This window comes from Lemur catta, chromosome 10 (genome assembly GCF_020740605.2).
Source record: "Lemur catta isolate mLemCat1 chromosome 10, mLemCat1.pri, whole genome shotgun sequence".
Classification (NCBI taxonomy): Eukaryota; Metazoa; Chordata; class Mammalia; order Primates; family Lemuridae; genus Lemur; species Lemur catta.
This window is the reverse complement of record NC_059137.1, coordinates 42127775-42151954: the sequence shown is the minus strand read 5'-3', so window position 1 is coordinate 42151954 and position 24180 is coordinate 42127775. Positions and strand designations below refer to the sequence as shown.

The 24180-nt window shown below is 36.0% G+C and overlaps 1 protein-coding gene across 1 annotated transcript; it reads right to left on the bottom strand.

The window, feature by feature from the left end:
* C9orf72 (C9orf72-SMCR8 complex subunit) lies at nucleotides 1–22972 on the bottom strand. The gene is made up of 11 exons (XM_045562664.1): nucleotides 22934–22972; nucleotides 15825–16312; nucleotides 14663–14722; nucleotides 11634–11729; nucleotides 10858–10922; nucleotides 10210–10282; nucleotides 8207–8323; nucleotides 6233–6468; nucleotides 3519–3576; nucleotides 1991–2100; nucleotides 1–1899 (listed from the first exon to the last, which is right to left on the bottom strand). Exons 2-11 carry the CDS (start codon nucleotides 16266–16268, stop codon nucleotides 1713–1715), a joined length of 1446 nt encoding a protein of 481 aa, XP_045418620.1. The 5' UTR covers nucleotides 16269–16312; nucleotides 22934–22972; the 3' UTR covers nucleotides 1–1712.
* Nucleotides 22973–24180: the final 1208 nt, after the last annotated feature.

Genomic DNA, 24180 nt, shown 5'->3' with positions numbered 1-24180 from the left:
AAAATTTCAAAGACATTTTATTCAAAATTCTCCATCTAGGAGAGAAGATATATAACAATGTTTACACATGCTTTAATAACTTATTTCACTGTACAACTTACATTCTATATAACAGTACAATAAACCAGCAAAAGAAAAGAGCACTTAAACAAGAATCTCTTGTGTACAAAGCATTGAGTGTGGGACACTACAAGGTGGTATCTATATATTTTTTCATGACTGAGTTATAGTATATCAGTCATCTAGCCCAGCGTTTGTCTAAAAATCAAGATGTCTACATCTTTCTGATTCACGGTGTGAAAGCTATTATGACCTTTCAGAATAGAATGTGTCTTTTTATTAAATTTGGTGGGACAGGCAGAAGTGCTCTATCACTTTATCCCTTTTTTAAAAAATAAATATATTTTCCCTTTCATGTTACTTCCACAGTTTTAAATTAAAAATATTTGTGTTTGTGTACACTATCATGTCAACATTGTTTTAGCAAAGAATTATGTTAATCAGTTATTTCATAGCCAGCAAAATGGTCCAAACACATTAAGGAAACAAATGAAACAGACTAAGTTCTGCCAAAGTAGCACCTAGGAAAATGGCACTTCAGTAAAGTTTCTCCTGCTACTCTCTTTATGTGATGCAGACAACCTGGCAACAACTTCAAAAATATGGGCAGAGATATAACAGGGAAGAAGACAAGGAACTGTTCTATGTTCCTTAAAAAGGATCTTATTAGTTAGTATATTCTGTAATGCATTTTATAATCTCAGTTACAGTGATTGCCAAATCAGGTACATGGTAAGACTCTGCAAGAAGGACACGATGGAAATGACTGAACAGTGAAATCTGAACTTCTTCCAAGTAATTATATTTTCCAAGGGAGAAAAAAGGCACAAGAGGTGCACATTTCAATTTGGCTCAAAAATAATGGAAATTAACTTAAAAAGTTGGCAACGACTACTAAAACATAAAGCACAATTTCCTATATTTTCTTGGACAGAGCTCGACTATACCAGATATTGACAACAGCAGTAACAATAAAACAAACAAACGATACCCTGACTGTGGTTCCCCATAATCAGGGACTGTACATAACTGCTTGGCATTTCTGCACAGACTGAATTCCAAGGACTAAGTCTACAAAGTAGGACCTAATAGTTCATTTCAATTAAACATCTGCTTGATTAGTATTTTCTTTCTAAAGCTTAACGTGTATGTTCAAGCTCATTTCCTTTCTGTAGAACTGAAAAGATTTAAATGCTCTAATTTTCAGCTGACTGCAGAAGTATTACAGTAATCCCACACACCCAGGAACACTGAAAGATGGGAGGTCAACTAGTATTAAATCTGTGAAAGGTAACTCAGATTTCACTTTGATACATGTAAACCATGAATTGTAAATTTCAACAAAACAGTAGTTGTGGTCAAGTTTATATCCTATTAGTATATCTTTAAAAGATAGCAAGAATATTTATTATAACTGTAAACATAAGTCTGTATCCCAAGAGAGTAAATTTAGGAAAAGAGACATCCAATGTGACGATGCACCTGACATCCCCTTACAGACTCTCGTGACAACTGTAGTGTAACTAACTTTAACTGCAATTGCTGACTAGGACTCTGGCGGCACGACCTGGGGATATGATGTTTCCCCAAACCACTGAGCTACTTTAGCAGCAATCATGATTGTGATGAAATATACCTGTCAAGTTACACGTTTAAAAAGTCATTAGAACATCTCGTTCTTGCACACTAGTGTAGAAAGGTCTTCCAAAGATAAAAGAGTGTAGGCCTGGTTTAATTTTCTCAGCTAGAGCCATTATTATGTTAAGATCGCCCTCTGCTGTTAAATCAAGGTCTATCTTCAGGTTCCGAAGAGATTTAAAGGGCTTTTTTCCCTTCTGCCTACGAATAGTGAAAAAATTAAAAGAGAAAAATTATAATATAGAAAATATCCAAAGCAAAGGTTTTTCTTCCACATAGGAATTTTACTCACGTATCATCTTCTATGTATTTTATTAGTGTCAAGGCTTTTCTATGAAGGACGAGCAGGAACTGTGCAAGGAAAGTACTTCTGAGAGATAAACCGGGTTGCAACTGGAAGACCTGAATGAAGACGAACCATGTTAATACACTGCTTGTTCCCATTCTACTTTCACAGCACCTTCGGTGTTGAAGGTGCCTGGCAGACAACACATATCAGAGCATCTCCTCAACCATTTCCACTGATGGCCCCTAACAGACAGGAGTGTGGTAGAACCACTAGGTCTAGAAGCATCTGACAGTTTTTTGAAGTTTCTATTTTACCCTTAAAAACGCACTCAAATTTTACACTCTACTTCAGAATATATCCATGTTTATTTCATTATTAGAACTCATTATGTAACTTATTTCATATTGCGTTACTTAACTTTTTGTGCCCAAATTTTCAAATAAAATTGAAGCTCCCAGACGTTGAGACTTCAAATAAAATCGAAGCTCTGAGAAACTGTAATTTATTCCTGTATCTCTACTCTTGGTGGGGGCCAGGGGAGTAGAATGTGTGCATGTGTAGGGGTGGAAGGGGGGGGGTGCGGGGGCGGATTTTATTTCAGCTTGAGAAGCGTGAAATTCCATGCTACGAATTATCCTTGAACTTTGTGATATGTCATGGACCACATAGACCTGGATCCAAAATTTCTAGTTAACATAAGGATTTCATTATCTCAAAACTACATCTGTGACACAGTTTCCTGGCCTGATCCCCAGAATGATATTATGACAAAGCTGGAATATTAAGAAATAAGTTCCATATAATCTATAATTTTTTTCAAATGTGTAATCAAGTAGATTTTTTTTAAAGAATAAAGCAATAAAAGTGCTATCATTTAAATAGAAGTATACTAAGTTCTAAAAATAGTTTTGGCTCAGTTAAGGCAAATAAACAACTCCTCCTCCTTTTTTTTCTTTTGAGACAGGTCTTGTTCTGTTTCCTGGGCCTAGAGTGCAGTGTTGTCATCATAGCTCACTGCAACCTCCAACTCCTTGGCTCGAGCCATCCTGTGCCTCAGCCTTTTGAGTAGCTGGGACTATAGATGCCACCACATCTGGGTAATTTTTAAATTTTTTATAGAGACTGTATCTGACTATATTGCCCAGGCTGTCTCAAACTCCCAGTCTTAAGCAATCCTCCCTCCTCGGCCTCCCAAAGTGCTAGTATTACAGGTGTGAGCCATCGTGCCTGGCCTCATACCCCACTCTTTTTTAAAGACAAAAATACCCTTGAGTTATAGGTTAGTGCTTGAAATTAAAGTATTTGTTATCTGATGCGGAGAATGCTGCATCTTTTATTGTTAATATACAGGCTATTCTCCATTAATAATTCAAAAGAAAAATCATTTAGACACTTTAGCAAGATCAGAGATACTATAAAAATATACTACAAAAAGATGATGCTTTATATATATAGTACAGGAACTGTGGGATATATTAAAAAAGAAACATGTCATATCATCCACTCTAATAATCTCAAGTTCAATGTTTACCTGATCCAGGAAGGCTTTTACTAGAGTGTCTCTATGTAATACATCTTGAAAAATATTCCTATGAAGAAAACAAAAAAGTTCAAACGTTGAAATAGCTATATAAATTTCTTTCCATAATCCCTCACTCCAGCCAATAAATATTTTAAATTCTTATAAATGATATATTGTATATAAATATATTTGTAACACAGACCTATATATTTGGAGATACAAAATATATATTCATTTTAACTCAAGGATATGGTGGTATCTGTCATGTTAATATGTAATTATTTTCTCTAAAGAGTATAAGCAATCCCCAGAAAGAATATGTATGTATAACATGTATTGACTTATTTTAGTACCCTTACCTTACAAAAAAATGTTGAGCCTTAGACAACTAGTAAATATAAGTACCAATTCTTGCCATCTCAAAAAAAAAAAAAAAACCAGCAACAAATATATACACACTAGCACTATCACCAAAACCAAAATAAAAGAACAAATGTGAAGAAACATTTGAATAGGATGAGAGAACACGACTAGATGATTATCCACCAGTTTTGCATTGATAGGCTCAATATCTGCAAGTAACATGAACCAGATAACCAAGAAAGTATTACCTACCTTGGCAATGACCAGAGTGAGAAGTCAAGACATAATGCCCACTTGAGAAAATGTGTGTCTAACAGCACCTAGGATATAGTAGGTGCTAAAAGAAACAAAAAAGATTGTTCCCTTCCTGGGCCCCATCTTCCTTTTCTCTTTTCCATATTCTCTAGGTTCTACTCAGGTCAGAGGGGTAACATAACATTTAACAAGGGAAGAGATTTTTAACCGAAAGTGGCAGGAAATCATCCTATAACTGGCAGGGGAGCAGAGAAAGAGGATGGGTGTGTGCAGAAACAAACAGGAAAGTACCTCAAGTTTCCAATCTCAGGAGATGGGTGTACCAAACTACAGAAAAAGGAAATTGAGAAGGGGGAAAAAAAATCAGCATTTCATGATTACTGGGTTGGCACTGATAGGACCCCTCCTTGGACGTTGGCAAGAGAACAAGGCTATTTAAGTCCAGTGCTCTAATTATACGTGTTTCATTGAATGAATGTCTTGGTCATAAATGAATTGGATGAAGCAAAATGTTAAAAAAGAATATTTCCAGTGACTTGTTTTTAATGTACTGCCAGTGACAGAAATTATTTTAAAAAGTTAAAATTAACAGTACATAACATTAAAAAATACACTTAAAAGTAAAAATAAATCTATAATATGTAAAAGTTAATAACACATAATCTAGTGGTTGAAAGTATTATTTTTGGACAATTTTATGTTCAAAAAATTTGCTTAGAGCTGGAAAGAAAATTTAAAAATTCACAACATCATTTGGTCATAAGCAAAACAAGAATAGCTGGCTAATCATAGTATGTCAAATCAGCAAAACAAACATAGCTGGATAAAAATAAGAAATGTTTAAAGCATATACATACACTTCCTCTAAAACACAAAACAAAACAAAACAAAAATGCTGAATGGTCGCAAACTCATTCTAAAGTTCACTAAATTATCAAGAAAGAGCTCCTAAGCAACTGATCAAAAGAGGGAAAAAAATACTAAACACTATAGGAAACAAAAAATGTTGGAGAGCACAGATTAATTTTGAGAACTTCTACATGTGTGCCAAAATTACCAACAGGTGAAAACTTAGTGGTGTAGAATTCCAGTTTGACGAATTCATTTTCTAAACCAATTCCCCAAAGCTTTCTAAAGAACCAGTAAGAACATTGGAAAACTGGGAAAAAAGTGGTAACTAAGTTATCTTTCTACACCTAGAGACATAGGAGGCTGGGGATCCCTTGGACATGATGTTATTATTCTATGTTTTTGGTCAACACTTAGTGTGTGGTTACTGGTGCTCCATATGTCTGTTCCCTAAGCTCAAAATTTTTCCTTAGAACAAACAACAGAGTTGCTTGCTCCAATATTACTGCTACCTTATACACTTAAACCTGGATTATTATAGTTAACATTTACTGAGTACATTCTATGTGCCAGGCATTATTGCAACCACTTTTAATTGATAAAAGAGAACCACAATAGTATACTATAATTGTTTTCCTGATTTCAAAACATCATTTAAGTATTTTCTTGGGGTTTTATCATTATAGATTTATCACCTTCATTTTTTTTCTAATTGGGTCCATACTCAACATTTAATTACCACTATTTTTCCTTTTTAATTTACTGATCAGACTTTCTGGTAAAAAGTGAAAAATAATTTAAAATACAAAGTAAAAAAATGCTCTATTAATATAGTTCAACAGTTTTGCTATATTTTATATTCATATGTCAAGAAAAAAAGAGAATTACTTCTTTGGTTTTAATAAGCCTGTCTAATAACTGTTATATACTAGACTATAAGCCATGTAGGGGCTGAGGCTCTCTGGTTGGCCACTATTAACCACAGCACCTAATAACAGTGCCTAGGAGCTCAATATATACTTATTAAATAAATATTTAAATATTTATTTTAAGGGCTAATGTTACTTATTTTGGGGGAAACACAATTATAGGAAATAAAATGAACATTTTAAAAAATGCTTGATTAAATGTATCTTCAAGCATAATTCTGCTAGTAATGTTTCTTTTCTTTTAAACACGAGTTTTTTGACTCATAAAAGATACACATTTCTTGACAAAAGTTTCATATTGTTTGACAACAGCAGAGCACTACATACAAGTCAGGCGTGAAGCTTTCATCTGTGTAGATGATCGTATCTTGAGTCATGTCCTCTTCCGAAGTGGCTCTCCAGAACGCTGTCAGCTCTGATCTCATGTATCTACGCTGATTATAAATATGTTCGTGACAGGGTGGCATCTGCTTGACAGTATTGACATCTACATCTATGTGTGTGGTGGGATACGGAGCATACATGACTTGCCGGAAAGGTAGCACAAAGCTTCCAGTTGAATCCTGTCAAAACGAAAGGAAACTTTACTGTTTTCTATGCCAAACAATATGAAGATTTATTTTTTTTAATTAAAAAAAACTGGCTTTGATTCAGCAAATCTATCTCTAAAAATTTGTCCTAAGAAATTATTCATGATTGTGTACAAAATTTGAGTGACAGGACCGTTCACTATAGCACTGAATGGTTTTAATAGCAAAACATCACAAACAATCTAAGCATCCAAAAGGAGAAGTGGTTAAATAAATAAAAATGGTTTTATTATTTCCGTTCTAAAACTGAAGTTGCCGAAGTTTGTGTTGAAATTGAAAGAGGCATATAATACATTATGAAAAAAGCAGATTAGAACAAGCAGAGTATAATCCAATTGGGGGGATTTAAAGAAAATACATACAGAAGAAAGAAAGACTAGAAAGATAAATGCCAAATATTAACAGTGGTTATATACTGGATTGTGAAATTACAAGTGACTTTTTCTTTCTTGATTAGTCTACACTTTTTAAAAGTCTCAATGAAAATGTATTTTTGTCAGTAAAAAATTTATTTATTTCCAGGTATAGTCAGCTGGGTAGCCAGTTACCACGTAACAAGTACCTACTGTATATGAGGGTGCTATGTCATATGAACAGAAGACAGAGGTTATTTTCATTTTTTCACTCTTATAATATTGTGATAATCAACTTCATATGATGTCAAGGTATTTTCTGGAAGGCAATATAATTTGTATTTGCATGGAAAAATCTTAAATATTTTTTCACTAAATCATAGTTTCAAGTTTTTCTCTATGCCTCTGGTATAGGTCTCTTTCAGGGCTAAAATTGTATAATTAAATGAGAGGATGCTGAGGAAATAAAAGTATTAAGCACTTTATTATGCCTTTAACAGGAAGAAGTTCTAATTTTCAGATTTATAAAATTCAAATTAGAAATATGTTTCCTCTAATTAGTTTCTACATTTAAATACTATTATTCTTAGCTCATAGCAGGCATATTATTGAAAATGCAAAAGCTGAAAATTTTTATTTGCAACAATTTTTAATATATTTTTCTTCCATTTTGCTATGCCTACATCCTCAAGAAAGCATTCACTACGAGAGAATCACATAGCCATTTAAAAAGCTATTTCTTCATGTTTTTGACTATAATTAAAATACTAACAATAAATTCAACAAAGTGAACTGTCTATTCCCTTATTACCGAAAATAATTGCTAATTTACACTTATCTGTTTTGCTACTTGAGCAAATAAAAAAGTCTCAAAAATGTAATTTTTTTGAATATATGTTATATATTAGAAATATATGAATATTTTATAAAACATATATGGGAATTGCTCAGATCCTATATACTTTTTAAAGATGCTTTGGATTTCTTTTCATTAAATGAATATGGTACATAAACACAAAATTGTAACACAAAAATTCAAATCTATTCAGTAAAAAAGAAATGTTCCCATTTTAGATGTACAAGCTGATTCAAGCATGTATTAAAAAAAAATCCTGAGGCTAGACACATAGCTACAGAGAACCACCTGAAAAACAAAAGATATTCCATGGTGTTTCACTGATAATACTAACTATAAATCCATAAAACATATATACTCTATGCTCAGAGCTGTGTAAAGGAAGTCAGTTTTTGGGCATATGAGATACATTTAATGCTAATATTTAAAATACGTTTATAAAGAGAGAGTCTCAAAATAATTTTAAAGAATTGGTTTCACTTGTGATAAATGGAAACTATACCTTTAGCAGGCCTTGTACGAAGAGCCCTGACTCATATTTAAATGATGATTCTGCTTCGCATAATCTGGAGCATTTTCTCTCTGCTGGAGTCAGAAAAAGGCATAAGGTTCTCACTATCTATAAAAGAAAAGATTTTAGCATTAAAATATGAAGTAAAAAGACCACTGATTCGCTTATGAAAGAAATTTGAATAGGAATTTTGATTGTTAAATCATCATCAATAAAATACATCCTAAGAAATAAATACTCCTTAGTCATGTGGAATAACAGTTCATGGGATTTAACAGCAGTTGCTTAAAACAGGTATTTTCTGTGGTCAAATAAGTTTAGGAAATGCTTGGTAAATTCACGTATGGTATGTCAAACCTTTAATGTCTGTATATGTGTTGTGACTCTTCAGGTTAATGATACAATATGCAGACTTTCTCAAACTTATTTGACCATGGAACCCATATTTTAGTGGGAAATAATGACCATATAATCACTGATTGTATCTCTACCCAGCAGTAACTCTTTTTCAAACAAGCAAGTAATTTTGGACAAGAAAACTAAATGCATTTAAATTAGGCAGAATTATGGTTTCTGTTTAGTAGTTATACATGTGAAATTGATTAGAAGAAATAACAGAGTGTCAAAATCCTTCAATAGAATTAATTCTATCAAATTTGACTTAAAATAAGCAGGTCATTGGTTGGGGATTAGAAACCTCTGATTCGAACACGACTTGAGCTACAACTCAATTAGGAAAAATAAAAAGCCGTGTAACTATGTTCAAATTCAGACTGCATCCAGAGTTGTTATGTTAAAGCAGTGGTTTTCAATCTAGAGCAGTGGCAACTTTTTTCTCAAATTAAAAAGATAAAAGGGAAGCTGTTCTGCCTAAAGAGGCTGGAGGATGAGAAAATGTTTAAAAAACACAGCCCCAACCATGGAGACTTTCTTCCTCCATAAAGTAGACTGAGAAGTCCCTCTGAGGAACCCTAAGGCTCTGGAGGTCCCACATGGAAATCAACCTGTTTGGGATAACAGAAATAATAACTAAGATCACTTGTCCCTAGATGCAACTAATCTTGCATAAACGGTTATATGAGGAATATAATTTTTTTTTAGAGAGAGATGGGGTCTCACTCTTGCAGCTGGTCTCAAACTCCTGACCTCAAGCGATCCTCCTGCCTCAGCCTCCCAGACCCAGAGTGTTAGGATTACAGGCGTGAGCCACTGTGCCTGGCTGAGGAAAATAATTTTGATAAATTAAGGCTCATGTAAGCACACAGGGTAGATTACAGAAAAAAATAAATTATGCATATCTTTGTAAAGTAAAAATCATTCCTAACATATTTTGCATATAAAACTTTTAAAAAATTAGGTTTGCTTAAAGTGATAGATATATGTGCTTATCTCTAGACTCTTTCTAATTAATGGTCAGTGAAGAAAAGCGCAAGATCCATTAGTTTACTGCCTAATGCTTGGAAATTTAACTGTTCATTAATTCTTTATTAACTCATATAGCACTGAAGGAAGTGGTCACAAACATCACGGAATAAAGTACAACCTCCATTGACCACTTAATTGCCACAGCTTCCTAAAAGGAATAGGTTTAGGGGGAAAACCAAGACAAAGAAATCAAGATGAATGACCAAATAACATGCCTTTGGAACTGGTATCAAAAGTACATGGCTCTTCATATTTATTAAAGATAACATTAGGAAACAGAAGACAAATATCTTTAAAAATATCTGATTTTAAAATATTCTCAAAATCATTTATATACAACTGAGACTGCTATTTACCAGTTATCAAAATAGACTGATAAACGACCCCTATGCAAACAGTTTATTTGAAACTCATTTTTCCCCACAGGATATCACAGCAATTTGGTGAGATTATATTGCCTCCTTATACTATTAGATATTTTAATTGCAACCTAACATCTAAATGATAAACCATGATATGGTAGCAGTATTAAAAAGTCAGATCATTTGCTAGATTGTAAAATAAATTACCTTATTTACTTTCTCTGCACTGCTACCTACGACAACAGAACAGCCACAGGTTTGCAAGTGTGAGCTGATGGCACTGTAAGTTAAAGAAAACAGATTAAAAACATTGGCTGTAAAATAATTTCACAAATTAAAAACAAAAAAAAAAGCTGAATGAGCTTCAAACAACTCAGAATACCTTTACATGATAAACAGCAAATCTGTAAGTATAATGCACCATCTTTTATTTGTCTTGGACTTTACATTTTTCAGGAGCCTTTCACAGAAATTCTCCCCTTGACAACCCAGTTATTTAGTAAAATCTCATCATTTTATAGCTGAAGAAACTGATGTGTAGAGAGGTTAAGTGATTTATTTAAAGTCAAAGGGGATTAAAAATGATGTATGAATGGCTGACACTGAACAGATTCAGGGCTAAAGTGCTTCTGATTCAAGCCATTAAGGCTTTTAGGTTAAACATCAAATATATCTCAGAAATATAATGAGTGAAAAAATAACACAAAGTAAAGCAACAGTTCAAGGATGCAATGTTGTTCCTAGAATAATCTGAGCAGGTAGATATTTCTATTTTCTTCCTTCCAAATCTTGTCATAGGTGAACATAAGATTTGTATCTGCTTCACCCAGCCTTTAAGAAAAGACAAATTCTTACTTGAGAAGAAAGCCTTCATGACAACTGTCGCCAATATCATCATCATTGAGTACTGTATCAGCTATCTAAAATATACCAAAAAAAAAAAATTAGTCTGTCTATAACATAATGCTAAAATAATGCTTTTAATATACAAGTTTTCTGAAGCCTAAATTCAATATAAATATTGCCTTCATTTTTGAAAATTAAGACTCTTCATAAAACAATCTTGTGCACTACAATAAACTTTCAGAACAAATGTGAAAGCCAGTCAGGCAGGCTCAACAACAATTTTTACAAGGACAACTTCCTCTTCTGAGTGTCAGAATGAGGAGATCAATCTTAATGACAAGATATCTCTATACACACATAGTGTGTGATTCAAAATGTCCTCAACAAATGATTAAGAAAACCAAATTAGGGAATATAAGTAAACTTCCATTAACAGCCACTGATTTGCACATTGCTTTGTTCCAATAAGTACTGCATTAAATACTAATTGCTTCTATAAGGGCTGGGATTCTCTCATTTCTAGGAATTGTAACAGTGGTGAAATAAATGAAATAAATTTAATTTTGTCATAATTATCATTGATCAAAAAAAGCTTCAGTTTTGCCATAAAATCCAGGATTTTTGTGTGCTTGTTTGTTAAAGTGGCTAATACAACCTACGAATAGAATGTATGACAAAATGATTACTACTAAAATTAGAATATTACCAAAATACATAATAGTAATATAACTCAAGGGAATTGACAAAGAATATAATTGTTCCCATTTAATAATACAAAAACTTACATCTATTTCTTCAGGAACACTGTGTGATTTCATAGATGAAAGCAGTTCCATTACAGGAATCACTTCCCCAGTAAGCATTGGAATAATACTCTGACCCTGTACAACAAAGTAAAATGAAGAAAATCACATCATATGGGATAAGCTGGACAATAAGAAATTTAAAATGAAAGCAAGAATAACACTCTTTGATGGAAATACTTGGTAACTTGTTTAAACACAACCCCAAACAAGTCTACTACTCCAAAATATTTCTAAAGGATTTACATGCTATCTAAAGCTTATTTTCATTCTTCCAAGAATAATTTTCTTTAGTCAGCATGGAATCAGTGGTTTATCATTTACTACTACATGCAATAATTAATTCACCGGGTCACATTCAGAAAGTATTTCCTTTGAAATTTATTTCAGATATAAAAAGTCTTGTTAAAGGTCATCAATACATTTCACACTTAAAAATGAGGAGAGCCAACCATAAAGACTTTGAAATCCTTACCAAATAACTCAGTAGAAAGCTTGAATCAATACCCAACCTCCACATTCATAATAAGGTATAACCTACCCAAATGCAAATCAAAATTATGTTTTCAGAATCAAAACAGAAAAGTTTCCTTTAGTTCTTTCAAGATAGTATTACTACTTATTACATCTCAAAAATATAATTTTGAAATCTGTAATTTCTATTAATAGAATCAAACTGAAAACTAAATACAAAACACCATAAATGTAAAGTATCTCAAATATGGGTGAACCATAATTTATTCATTACTACCACCAACCTACTGCTTTTCTGACCAACCTGAATATGTAAACTTTTTGAGATACAGATGAAACTGTCAAATGGCTATCAATTTTTACTTAAACATATTTTAAAAATCATATATTATTTAAAATGAATAATAGTTTTTTTCCTCACTCACATTTCATGAAATGATTTTATTCAAACTCTTCACAATCATTTCTTTAGTTAGGACCTCTGTCAGACCTAGAACCATTTTTTGAGTTTTTCAGAGCCTCTTATTATATAAGCTGCTTGAGAATTTAAATCTGATGTTACCTCTGGAAATTTTATCCTAAGCCATAAGCTCATTTGCATAATATAGAAAGTTTTATTTTAAAAAATCCATCCTGCAGTAACCTCTACAACTAACCACTTATTGGTTTTCCTTTTAAAGTAATCATTAAAATGCTTGTTTACAATTACAATTAACACATATAAGCCAACAAGAATAATGACTGAAACTGTGTTAAATTTTCTTCCTTGTGAAATGATTTTATCAGATGATAGCTGTAGGATTCCAAAACCAGCACTGACTGAAGTTATTTCAGACTAATGTGTCTTCCCCAAGAAGTATTTATTGTTCAAAATAAAGTCTTTGAAAGCACACAGTGTGGTATTTGCAAGGAATCAATTATAAGGTAACTCCTCCTTTTCAGAGAGAATAATTTTGGGAAAATATCCCCCCTTGGGTTAGGCACATGTAGTTTTTCATACACAGTATCTCAGACATTTATCATCATTGTAAGTGACTGGATATTCTCATTGAAACTCAACAACAAAAACAAAAAAAAATCCTACAAGGCTGAATACAGAGAGACTCTAAAGGAAAATCCCCCAGGTTTCTTTTCCTCCTTGTACTTCTCTAACTGGAACTTCTCAATAGTACAATGTTTCCCCTTTAAAAACTTCCATTTGTCTCAAATACACTTTCCTTCTGACATAGAATAGTAGGATAACATTTTCAAGCAGAGCCCTTAAAAGAGAGACATAAATTCATTAATAGTGGTCAACTTAGTAAGCACAGGTTTCTGGTTTGAAAAAACAAAATCTCAGTAAAAGCAGAATTTATTTGGCCCTAAATTTCCTTACCTTGAGATAACTCTACTTAATTAGTACATAACAAGCAGGTTAGAGACTGGTCAAAGTCACTCCATTTCTGGGGACCCTGCTTATTGACCAAGTACATAAAGGCTGGGCTTCTCTAGGTAAGGGAAACCTTTTCCTTTAAGTCTCAGTAATTCTCAGAATTACTTCTTCTGGACTGAAAAGCTATTTATAAAAGTACAAAGATAACAATTTGGCAAAGGAGATCACTTTATAGGGTTCTGTATTTTCCTTATGTCTCTATATTTTCACAAGTTTTTAGAAAAATTATTTTTTACAGTATTATCTATCTCGGTCATGCAATGGAGAACCAGAGAAACGGCAACCTGGCCATGTTTAGGAGAGTGGAGTTTTACCAGGAGGAGCAATGAGGTAGCATGCCAGGGGCAATGGGAGTAAAAGTGAAGCACCTTTTCTCTGGAGATTTCCTTTCAGGACAAACCATGTCAGTACTTACACTGAAATGGTTTGCATTTAATTTCTACAAGGGAAGCCATACCCTTGCAATTATGCTTCTCGAACTCTGGTGTCTGTTCCCAGGAGCGTTCAAAGCCATGGGATGAACATGGCACATTTTCCTAAACAGTTGATGTTACCAGAAGCCTGACTAGTAAGAGGGTAAGGGATATCACTAGCAAATTTCAATATTCTATAAAATAAAATGTAAATTGCGAGAGTTTTAAATATACAACATAAGATTTTAAAGAAATACTGTGCTTAGAGCTAGGCCTGCACCCCTAGACAGACAACTTAGGGATATACGCACTCTCCTCCTATTATGGCTATTTCTGTGGAAATGTTTGAAAAGCAATACCTTAAAGAAAATCTCACAGCAAAGTTTTTATTTTCACTATGAACAAGTTATCCAAAACTTATTCTGTGCAAACAGAAAAAAAAAGGAGCGAAATATTAATTTGTAGATGCAATTACTGTTTTCCTTTGTTTACTTATTTAACTCTTCAGGTATAAGATATGGAAATTTTCATCCAGTTTATTCTATACACCTCCATAAAGGCTCTGTTTATATTCAGGCTCTCTTTGTCAAACTAACATGTCTTCAAGGCCTTAACAAAAATAGCATCATCCTTATACAGACATAAAAGCCACAGGAATAATGATATTTGACAGTATGCAATCTGTGCTTTACCTGATCTTCCATTCTCTCTGTGCCTTCTAAGACAATCTTCTGGACATTTTCTTGCCTTTCCTGAGCAAGAGAAAATTTATTTTTAAAAAACTCCACAACATTTTGATATTTGCTTATTTTTCAATGTAGACTTGTTCTTGTGTAATTTAGTTCATAGTTAAAATACTTTCTATCTTAGGGAGGAAAAAGCAGGGAGGCAGGAAATTAACTAAAAAAATCCATGCTCTCATGGACAATACAAAATAAAATCAAAACACTTTATTCTGCAGTGAAAAAACAGGTAATTTAGCAGAAAATAGTCAATGTAACATCAGCAAGCTTTCAAAAAGGAAAATAATGACTTGGACTTTTCAAATTAAACAAGATCAAGATGAATCTGGGGAACATAGAGCCTCCTGATTTTAAATGATTTTCATAAACGTGAGAAATAAGGAGGCAAGCCTGCAAACAGTAAAAAACTATGCTTTTAAAAGATACTATTTTTTCTTGCTATTGGGGTAAAGCTTTATAAAATTGAAAATGCTTTAAAATGGACTTCCAGGATAGTGTCAAGCTGGAAAATAAGAAGCAGAATTCAATTTGCTCTACAGATATGCCAAAACTATACTGAAACGTAGATATGCTATATATTAAATTATCGGAATTAGAAGAAAACAATAATTTGCTTAATCTGCAAAATTAAAAGGCATATCTCCTGGGAACTATTCGGTCCAAACTCCTCATTTTACAAAGTTGAGAATTTGGCAAAGAAGTTAAAGGGATCAAAGGCTACATGGCTGACAGCTTATGAAACAATTGTTTGAACTGTTATATTTAACACATAGTAGTAAGTGAAAGACAGGGTCATGCAATGAAAGGGGAAAAAAAAAAGGTTTTAGAGTCAAAGGCTTCCAAGACAAATCCAGGCTCTAAAAGTTTAATTTCCCTAAGCTTGAGCTTTTTATCTATAATGTGGAGCTACCATCTCTTACCTTCCACAGTTATTATGAAGAGCATAGCCATCAGACCAGATCTATCTGCATCTAATAGGGTAGATGCAAAATAAATAACACCTATTGTTTGATGTTAATTGCATATAATTTCTAAAAATTAGATATAAATGTATCAGAAAATAAACTTTCAACGGGTAGGTTAGCCTGATTAATAAGCTCAAAACACTCACCTTATGCATCCATATCCTTCCCTTCCGGATAATGTGTGTTAATCTATCAACACACACTCTGTGAAGTGGGAGGTAGAAACTAAGTTCCGTCTGTGGAAGTATAATTGATAGTCCATATGTGCTCCGATCCCCATTCCAGTTTCCATCGAAGATTAATGAAACAATAATCACTCCTTTTTCAGACAAGACAAAAAACTTTACATCTATAGCACCACTCTCTGCGTTTCGAAGGATTTCTCCATTTAGAGTGTGGTTGGCAAGAAAAGTTATTTCTCCGTCGCTGAGAAGTACCTGCTCTGTCTTGGGAGCCCAAATGTGCCTTACTCTAGGCCCAAGAATATTGTCCCAATATGCAAAGGTAGCTGCTAATAAAGGGGATTCGCCACTTAAAGCAATCTCTGTTTTGGCAACAGCTGGAGATGGCGGCGGGCAGAGGGTCGACATCACGGCATCCCAACTGTCACATTATCCGAATGCTCCTGAGATATCTAAACAATGATACATAAAACCAGTGATTAGGTGCAGCAATTTTAGAGATATCCATCAAAACCCCAAATGATTTAGGCATATATGATTTTTCCTCTTAAGTCCAAGATTTAGAAGATTGTTGTCAACTACCAGGATAGAGATATTCAATTAGTATGGTAGGTGCACATTAAATGTTTGTTGATATGACGATAATTTTATGAGACACAGTAATTTGTCACTTATATTTACAGAATATAAGTGCTGAAATCCAAAATAACCCAGGCTTGTGCCTATAGTCTCAGCTACTAGGCAGGCTGAGGCAGGAGGATCAGAGTCCAGGAGTTTGAGGCTGCTGTGAGCTATGAGGATGCCACTGCACTCTAGCCTGGGTGAAAAGCAAGTCCCTGTCTCAGAAAAACAAAAACAGAGATCCAAAATAATAATGAACTAAAAAAAGGGCCTCTTTGCATTCACATGAAATATTAAATACTAAAGCTCAGAACAGACCCTCACTATTCCCAAATATCCAGTCTTCATGTAATTCTAGTATGATTGGATATTTGGTCCCTAATCCATAGCATCCAAACAGGAGAAAAACAGGAGGGGCAGGCTCAGCTAGAGACCCTGACACTCGCCGTGGGTTGAACTGTATCCCCCCAAAAGATATGTTCAAATCCTAACCCCTAGTATATATGAATGTGACCTTATTTGGAAATAGGTGTGATCAAGTTAAGATTGGGTCACACTGGACTCGGGTGGGTCCCAATCCAAGACTGGTGTGTTTATAAGGAGAGACACTTGGAAACAGACACACAGACACAAAGGGAAGAGAGCTATGTGAAGATGAAAGGCAGAAATTAGAATGATGCAACTATAAGTCAAGGAATGCCAAAGATTGCTTGTCACCACCAGAAGGAAGAGGCAAGAAAAGAGTCTTCACAAGAGCCTTCAGAGAATCATATCCCTACAGACACCTTGATTTCAGACTTCTAGCTTCTATACTGTAAGAGAATAAATTACTGTTATTTTAGGCCACCCAATTTGTCGTGCTTTGTTACAGTAACCCTAGAAAAATAATATAATACCTGATAAAAGAATTAGTTTAAAGCTGCTAAAACATAAAAAAAAAAAGTACATAAGATGACAAAAATACAACTCTGGAGCCATAACAAAAAATGAGCAAACAGTCCTGTTACCCTCAACGAACTCAATCTCTGGGTATCAGGATACTAAAGCCCAATATTAGTTTTAAAGTGACATTGAAATATCAAGACAAAGATAAATACATTTAACACACTGGTCAAGTAAGCAGTATAGAGCTCTATCATTGAGAAAAAAGTTCTATACTAAATGGCTAAAATAAAAAAGCTTCCCTTATTTAGAACATATAGAGAACAAAAGGGCTGAAAAGGCCCTGTTCAAGCTTCAAGCCTTCCTTTCTTTCTTTCTTTTCTTTTCTTCCTTCTTTCTCCTTTTACCCCCCCTCACTCCCTCCCCTCTCTCTTTCCTTCTTTCCTAAACAGAGTCTTGCTCTGTTGACTAGGCTGGAGTACAGTAACATGACCATAGCTCACTACAGCCTTGAACTCCTGGGCTCAAGCGATGGTCCTGCCTCAGCCTCCTGAGTAGCTGGGACTACAGGTATGGGCCAGCTCACCAGGCAAATCTTGTTTTAAAAAATAGGGGTCTTACTATGTTGTCCAGGCTGGTCTCAAAACTCCTGGGCTCAAGCAGTCCTCCTGCCTCAGCCTCCCAAGTAGCCAAAGCACTTCAATCTACTGAGAAAACAGACACAGAGAAAAGCAAACAAGCTTGCAGCCGAGCAGCCAAGCTAGAACCCAGAGCTCTTGGTCCCTTTGCATCTTAATCCACACAAATATATCACTCTAAGAAGGTAGATTCTATGTGATGTTAGTGTAAAACTAATATCACAGTCTTGCATATACAGTCATGCACCACATAACAGTATCTTGGTCAACAGCGGACCACATATACAACAATGGTCCCACAAGATTATAGTGAAGCTGAAAAATTCCTGTTGCCCAGTAATGTCAATAAGCCGTCATAACATCATAGCCCAATGATTACTTCAATGATTGTGGTGATGCTGGTGTAAACAAAACTACACACCACTAATTGTATAAATGTACATCACATACAATTATGTATAGAACATTATACTTGATAATGATAACAATTGTTACTGCTTTATGTGTTTACTATACTATACTTTTTATTGTTATTTTAGAGTATACTGCTTCTACTTATAAAAGAAAAAGTTAATTGTAAAAGAACATCAGGCAGCTCCTTAAAGAGGTATTCCAGAAGAAGGCATTACTATCATAGGAGATAACAGCTCCATGTGTGTTACTGCCCTTGAAGATGTTCCAGTGGGACAAGATGTGGACGTATAAGAAAGTGATATTGATGATCCTGACTCTGTGTAGGCCTAGGCTAAATGGGTGTGTTTGTACCTTAGTTTTTAACAAAAAAGTTTAAAAAGAAAAAAAAACTTTTAAAAAATAGAAAAAAGCTTACAGAATAAGGATATAAAGAAATTATTTTTGTAAAGTTGTACATGTTTATGTTTTAATGTAAGCATTATTACAAAAGAGTCAAAAATTAGAAAAATTAAAGTTTTAAACTACAAGTTACAGTAAGCTAAGGTTAATTTATTATTGAAGAAAGAAACACCATTTTCAGAATTTTAATGTGTCCTAAGTGTATAGTGTTTATAAAGTCTATAGTAGCATAATATCCTAGGCCTTCACATTCACTCACCCACTGACTCACCAGAGCAACTTCCAGTCCTGCAAGCTCCATTCATGCCCTATACAGGTATACCATTTTAAATCTTTTATACTGTATTTTTACTGTCCCTTTTCTATGTTTAGATATGCCTAGATATACAAATGCTTGCCAGTGTGTTACAACTGCCTATAGCTGTGGTCCCCAAACCCCAGGCAGAGGACCGGTACCAGTCCGTGGCTGTCAGGAACCGGGCCACACAGCAGGAGCTGAGCCACGGGTGAGTGAACGAAGCTTCACCTGTATTTAGAGCTGCTCCCCATCACTCACATCACTCGCTCTGCCTCTTGTCAGATCAGCAGCAGCATTAGATTTTGCATTATGGTGAGTTGTATAATTACTTCATTATATATCACAATGTAATAATAATAGAAATAAAGTGCACAATACATGTAATGTGCTTGAATCATCCCGAAACCATTCCTCCTGCCACCCCCTGGTCCATGGAAAAATTGTCTTCCATGAAACTGGTCTCTGGTGCCAAAAAGGCTGGGGTTCACTGGCCTACAATATTCAGTACAGTAACATGTTATACTGGTTTGTAGCCTGGGAGCAACAGACTACACCATCTAGCCTAGGTGTGTAGTAGGCTATAGTATCTAGGTTTGTGTCAGTACACTCTATGATGATCACACAACAACAAAATCACCTAATGATGCACTTCTCAGAACGTATCTCTGTCATTAAATGACACATGGCTGTACTGTAATTGAAGATCTGCATCAGAAAACTGAAAGTGGAAAAAAATTATGACAATTTCATTTAAGCAAATCTAAAACTGTGAAATCCATTAATCATAATAATAATGAACAGCTAACAGGCAAACTATCTTTGCCTACATGATTGCTTTGGGAGCTAACATTTGATCTATAACTAAATTTCTGTCAAAGTAAAGCATTTTACTTAAAGAATTTTATCTACATCTTCTCAAGAGATTTTAGAGTCTGATGAAAACCAGTGATTTTTATTTTTAGAGCATTAGATGAGTACTTTTATATTATGAATAGGCATACAGAACTTGGCAAAACAGTTAACTGTAAGTATGTGCAGAAATGATTTAACACAAAGATAGTTTTTACATGTGTTATTTTTAATTTTAGGAATTCACTTACATAATACTTTTAATATATCAATTTCATAGTCTCAAGAGACGACACTGGATATAAGCTCTACAGCTTATTTAAAATATCCACTGTTTTGGATACAATTTAAACAGTTTACAATGACAGAACACAGGAATGTAATTTGAACTGAAACTGTAATGATGCTATTGCAAACATTAACAGCAGCAAACTGGAAGCCAAAGTATTGAATTAAGCAAACACACAAACATAAAATTATATTGCACATATGTTTCTCTTTCATTCTTTCTTTTTGGATAAAAAGGTAAATAACCATAAAGGCAATATTATCACTGAAATATTTCATCATTATATTGAAAAGTATTTTCTAAAACAGAATTGAGCCCTAGAGCAAAATCTGATTGAACTGTGGGAAAATTTATCTGATTATGAAAATTAAACTCTTATAGATCACTAATTATATTCAGTCTCACTTCTAATATAATTAGAAAGAAAATCAAAGACAAGGATCATGTTGGATTGCTTAGCTTTAAATCCTGCCAAAAGAAATAACCTAACAAATGAAATGTCATATAGAAGTATAACTAGTAGAGCTATAAAATGATTTTACTAACACTTGAAGTTGTCATCTTTCGTGAGGAAAATCCATACATGCAAATGTGGCTGAAAAAAAATCAGTTCAAAACCAATAGTCTTTTATCTACATATCTTAAGTACATGTAGTGTTAGCTACTCCAGAAAGTTATCAAATATTAGTGATGGAGTCTTTTGAGGGAAGCCAGGATCCAAATTGGGTGGGATGGTGGCTTGCCCCTCCTGTAAACAAACCACAGGGTTCATGAGGGTTTACGCAACATACTTTCTGAAAATAATCCAACATATGCAGACACATGATTATATTAATTAGCATGTGTTAAAACTTTCAGCAGAGTGCTAAGCTTAAGGTTTTGATTTTTCCTTAAACCTTTGCTAAAAATCAGCCATATCTTCCCTGATTGGTATTTAGAAAATTGTTTGGTCCACTGCCACTTTAAATCAGAATTCTACCATCATAAGGCCCCCACTTCTTGTAACTATGCTTTCTGTTGATTTTCTACCAATCCTAAGAGAGGTGGGATCCTAAACCAGTCCACCTAAAAAGGGAGCTACCCAGGACCACTTTAATAAGAGTGAACTGCTTGTAACATCTGAAAGTTTGCAACACTTTCTAAATTTTCAATATCAGGCAAGACTGAGATGAAATTCATGATGTCATCATCTGGCCATCTCTTACAGATCCAAGTTTCTCAGATAATAGGCAGGCTAACCTACCACTCCAATGAACTACTTAATTAGCACAGGGCATAAGGACAGACTTGAAAGAGGTCTTCATTGTTTTTTTTTTACTTCTTTCAAAGCAAATTTTGGACTGCGAACCTAGCCTAATAGACTATTTTATCAACTTCATAAGTTGTATGCAATTATTTCCTGGAGCAGACAAATGCTGGCTTAGGGCACACAATCTGCAATGTGGTCAGTAATGTCTCTCATTTTTTGTTTCAAATGTATAATAAAATGCCCAGTCATCATGAGGCAGTTTCCAACCGATTCAGGGTTTTCCTAAACCAACAGGGTTGGGCAGAAGCGGTGGTAACAGTGCCTGTGTCAAATAACACCATCATATTTCAAGTATTCTAACTCCATATTATCAAAATCCCATATATTATAGTCTTGCCTCTGTGGTTTTCAGATTATGTTGTTTCCCAAAGTCTGAGAAAGCTCATATCTAACAATATTTTCCAATCCTTTTTTTTTTTAACCTTTTGTACAAAGCAGAAGTAATGCCAAACAGATTGTGTACCCTTGTTTCACAGAACTGGTGATGGATGGGAACAGTTTGAATAGGACTTTATCCACCTGCCACAACCAGACTGCTACTCTACAAGAGCCTAACAATCTCTATTATGTGTGAAAGGGCCAGCCCTCCTGGGCAAGTGCATCATCTCCCTCCTCTTCCCGAATACAAGGCTCGGTGGAGTTCACAGTGGCCAGACAGATCCGGTGTGGGCACAGACCTGTAATCAGTGCACTTCTTTCCACAACCGATTGCCATCACTCAAGCGATGCCCAAGTCACAATGGTCACTTCCCTTAAGCAAGTCAGTGTAATCTCCGAGCAGTGAAGCAACCAGGTCAGTCCCACAGAAAGGGAGTACACCCTGTCTAACACTGCTGCCCACATTTACAACGCATGAACTCTCCCTACAAACTCCTGCAATTTGCAGGCGTGGGGTCTGTCCGCACCGCCATGGCCCGCCCCTTATCTCCCGCGGGCAGGGGCCGTCTCGGTTCCCAGCGAACCCTGACTTGGTCCGGGGGAGCCGCGCGCCGCCCGCCCTCTGGCCTTCCCCCGGGAAAGGCCTCTCGGCGCCGCGGGCTCCTTTCTCTCCAGCCCACAGCAGCTGCGCTCCCGGCGGCCCCCGCTGGGCATCCGGGAAGGGCCGGCTGCGGCTCTGCGAGCACGAAGGTGGGGAAGAGGCCGCATCCCCATCTCGTCTCTGCGCCGCCGCCGCCGCCGGGAAGCCTGGGGCCCGGATGCAGGCGAGTCCACCGGTCGCCAGGCTGGGAAGCCCCATGCCCGCTGTGGGCCAGGAAAGAGGGAGGAAAGGAAACGACGAGTCCAGCCCTGGGGAGAGCCCCCGCCGCCACCCCTGCCCGTCCCGCCAGCCGGACCCCAAACAGCCGCCCGCCAGCACGCCGCTCCCACACTCACCGCTCGCCACCGCCTGCGCCTCCGCCGCCGGGGGCGCCGGCACCGCAACCGCAGCCCCGCCCGGGCCACGCCCCCGACCACGCCCCCGGGCCCGGCTTCCCGCACGCGTCGCGGGGGCTCCTGAGCGTGCTTAGCGCTGCGGTTGCCTCCCACTTTGTTTTCTACTGCTTAATCTTTATCTGGTATTTCCTTGTTCACTCTCAGCGAATACTGTGAGAGCAAGTGGGGGGGAGAAAGGATGGGAAAAACAAAAACACACACCTCCTAAACGCACACCTCCTGCTCTAGACCCCGCCCCAGAGACGAGGAACCGGGCAGCAAGCACGGCTGACGCGCCCGGCGCCATCTTTTACGTGGGCGGAACGGGTCGGTGCTTGCCCCGCCTTCGTTTCCTAGTGGGACCCCGTAGGTTACACTTCAGCGTTTTCAATTTGCATGACGTTGACGCGAGAGGCCGCTGGAAGTGGGCGGGGCAGACTTGCTCTGTCCTTTTGCCCAGGACGGTGGCATAAGGTGTCAACCTGGACGGACATTAAGGATACCAGTGAGGCCCGGTGGAAAGCAAAGCAGATTTGGTGGTTGTGAATGGTTTTGTGCTTGGCAGGTAGTAGGCGCTCAACAAGTATTTTATGAATGAATGGGATTTTTTAACCTTATGACACTGTTAAGTACACATACCACTCTACCCCAATCCTTGTTAGGTAATTTACTGTCCTCCTCCTCCCCCCAGGACATCCACATTTTGTCTTCTTTACATGTAACCATTTCTCAGCATGATTTTTCACACTTGTAAACGTCATTTTTGCTAATTGCAAAATGTGGGTGAGTTTTTTAACCTTTGAAAAATATAGTTCACCATTTTGTTGGATGTGTAAAAAGAAATCAGATTTTTCAAAGCTTGAGCCTTTTGGCCTGCAAATGTGTATATTCCAGTGACTCATTACAAATGAGAGGTACTTAACATTCTTATCATTAAAAATCATGCAGCACGTTTTTATCATTTGCAGAGGAAGAAAGGGAGGAATAAATACATAAAATTACTCTCATAATTATGTTACCAAACCCACAAAGGGGTTCCGCCTAAGTCCTGTCATTAACCTCACAAAGAACCAATTATTGGGACAACAAGGATTGCTAAGGAAGAAAGGAATTTTAATGTGAAAGACATCTGTTGGCAGAATGGGAGAAATAGTCTCACATCCGTCTTCCTGATAGACTAAGGTCAAAGGCTTTTATAGTGGTTTGTG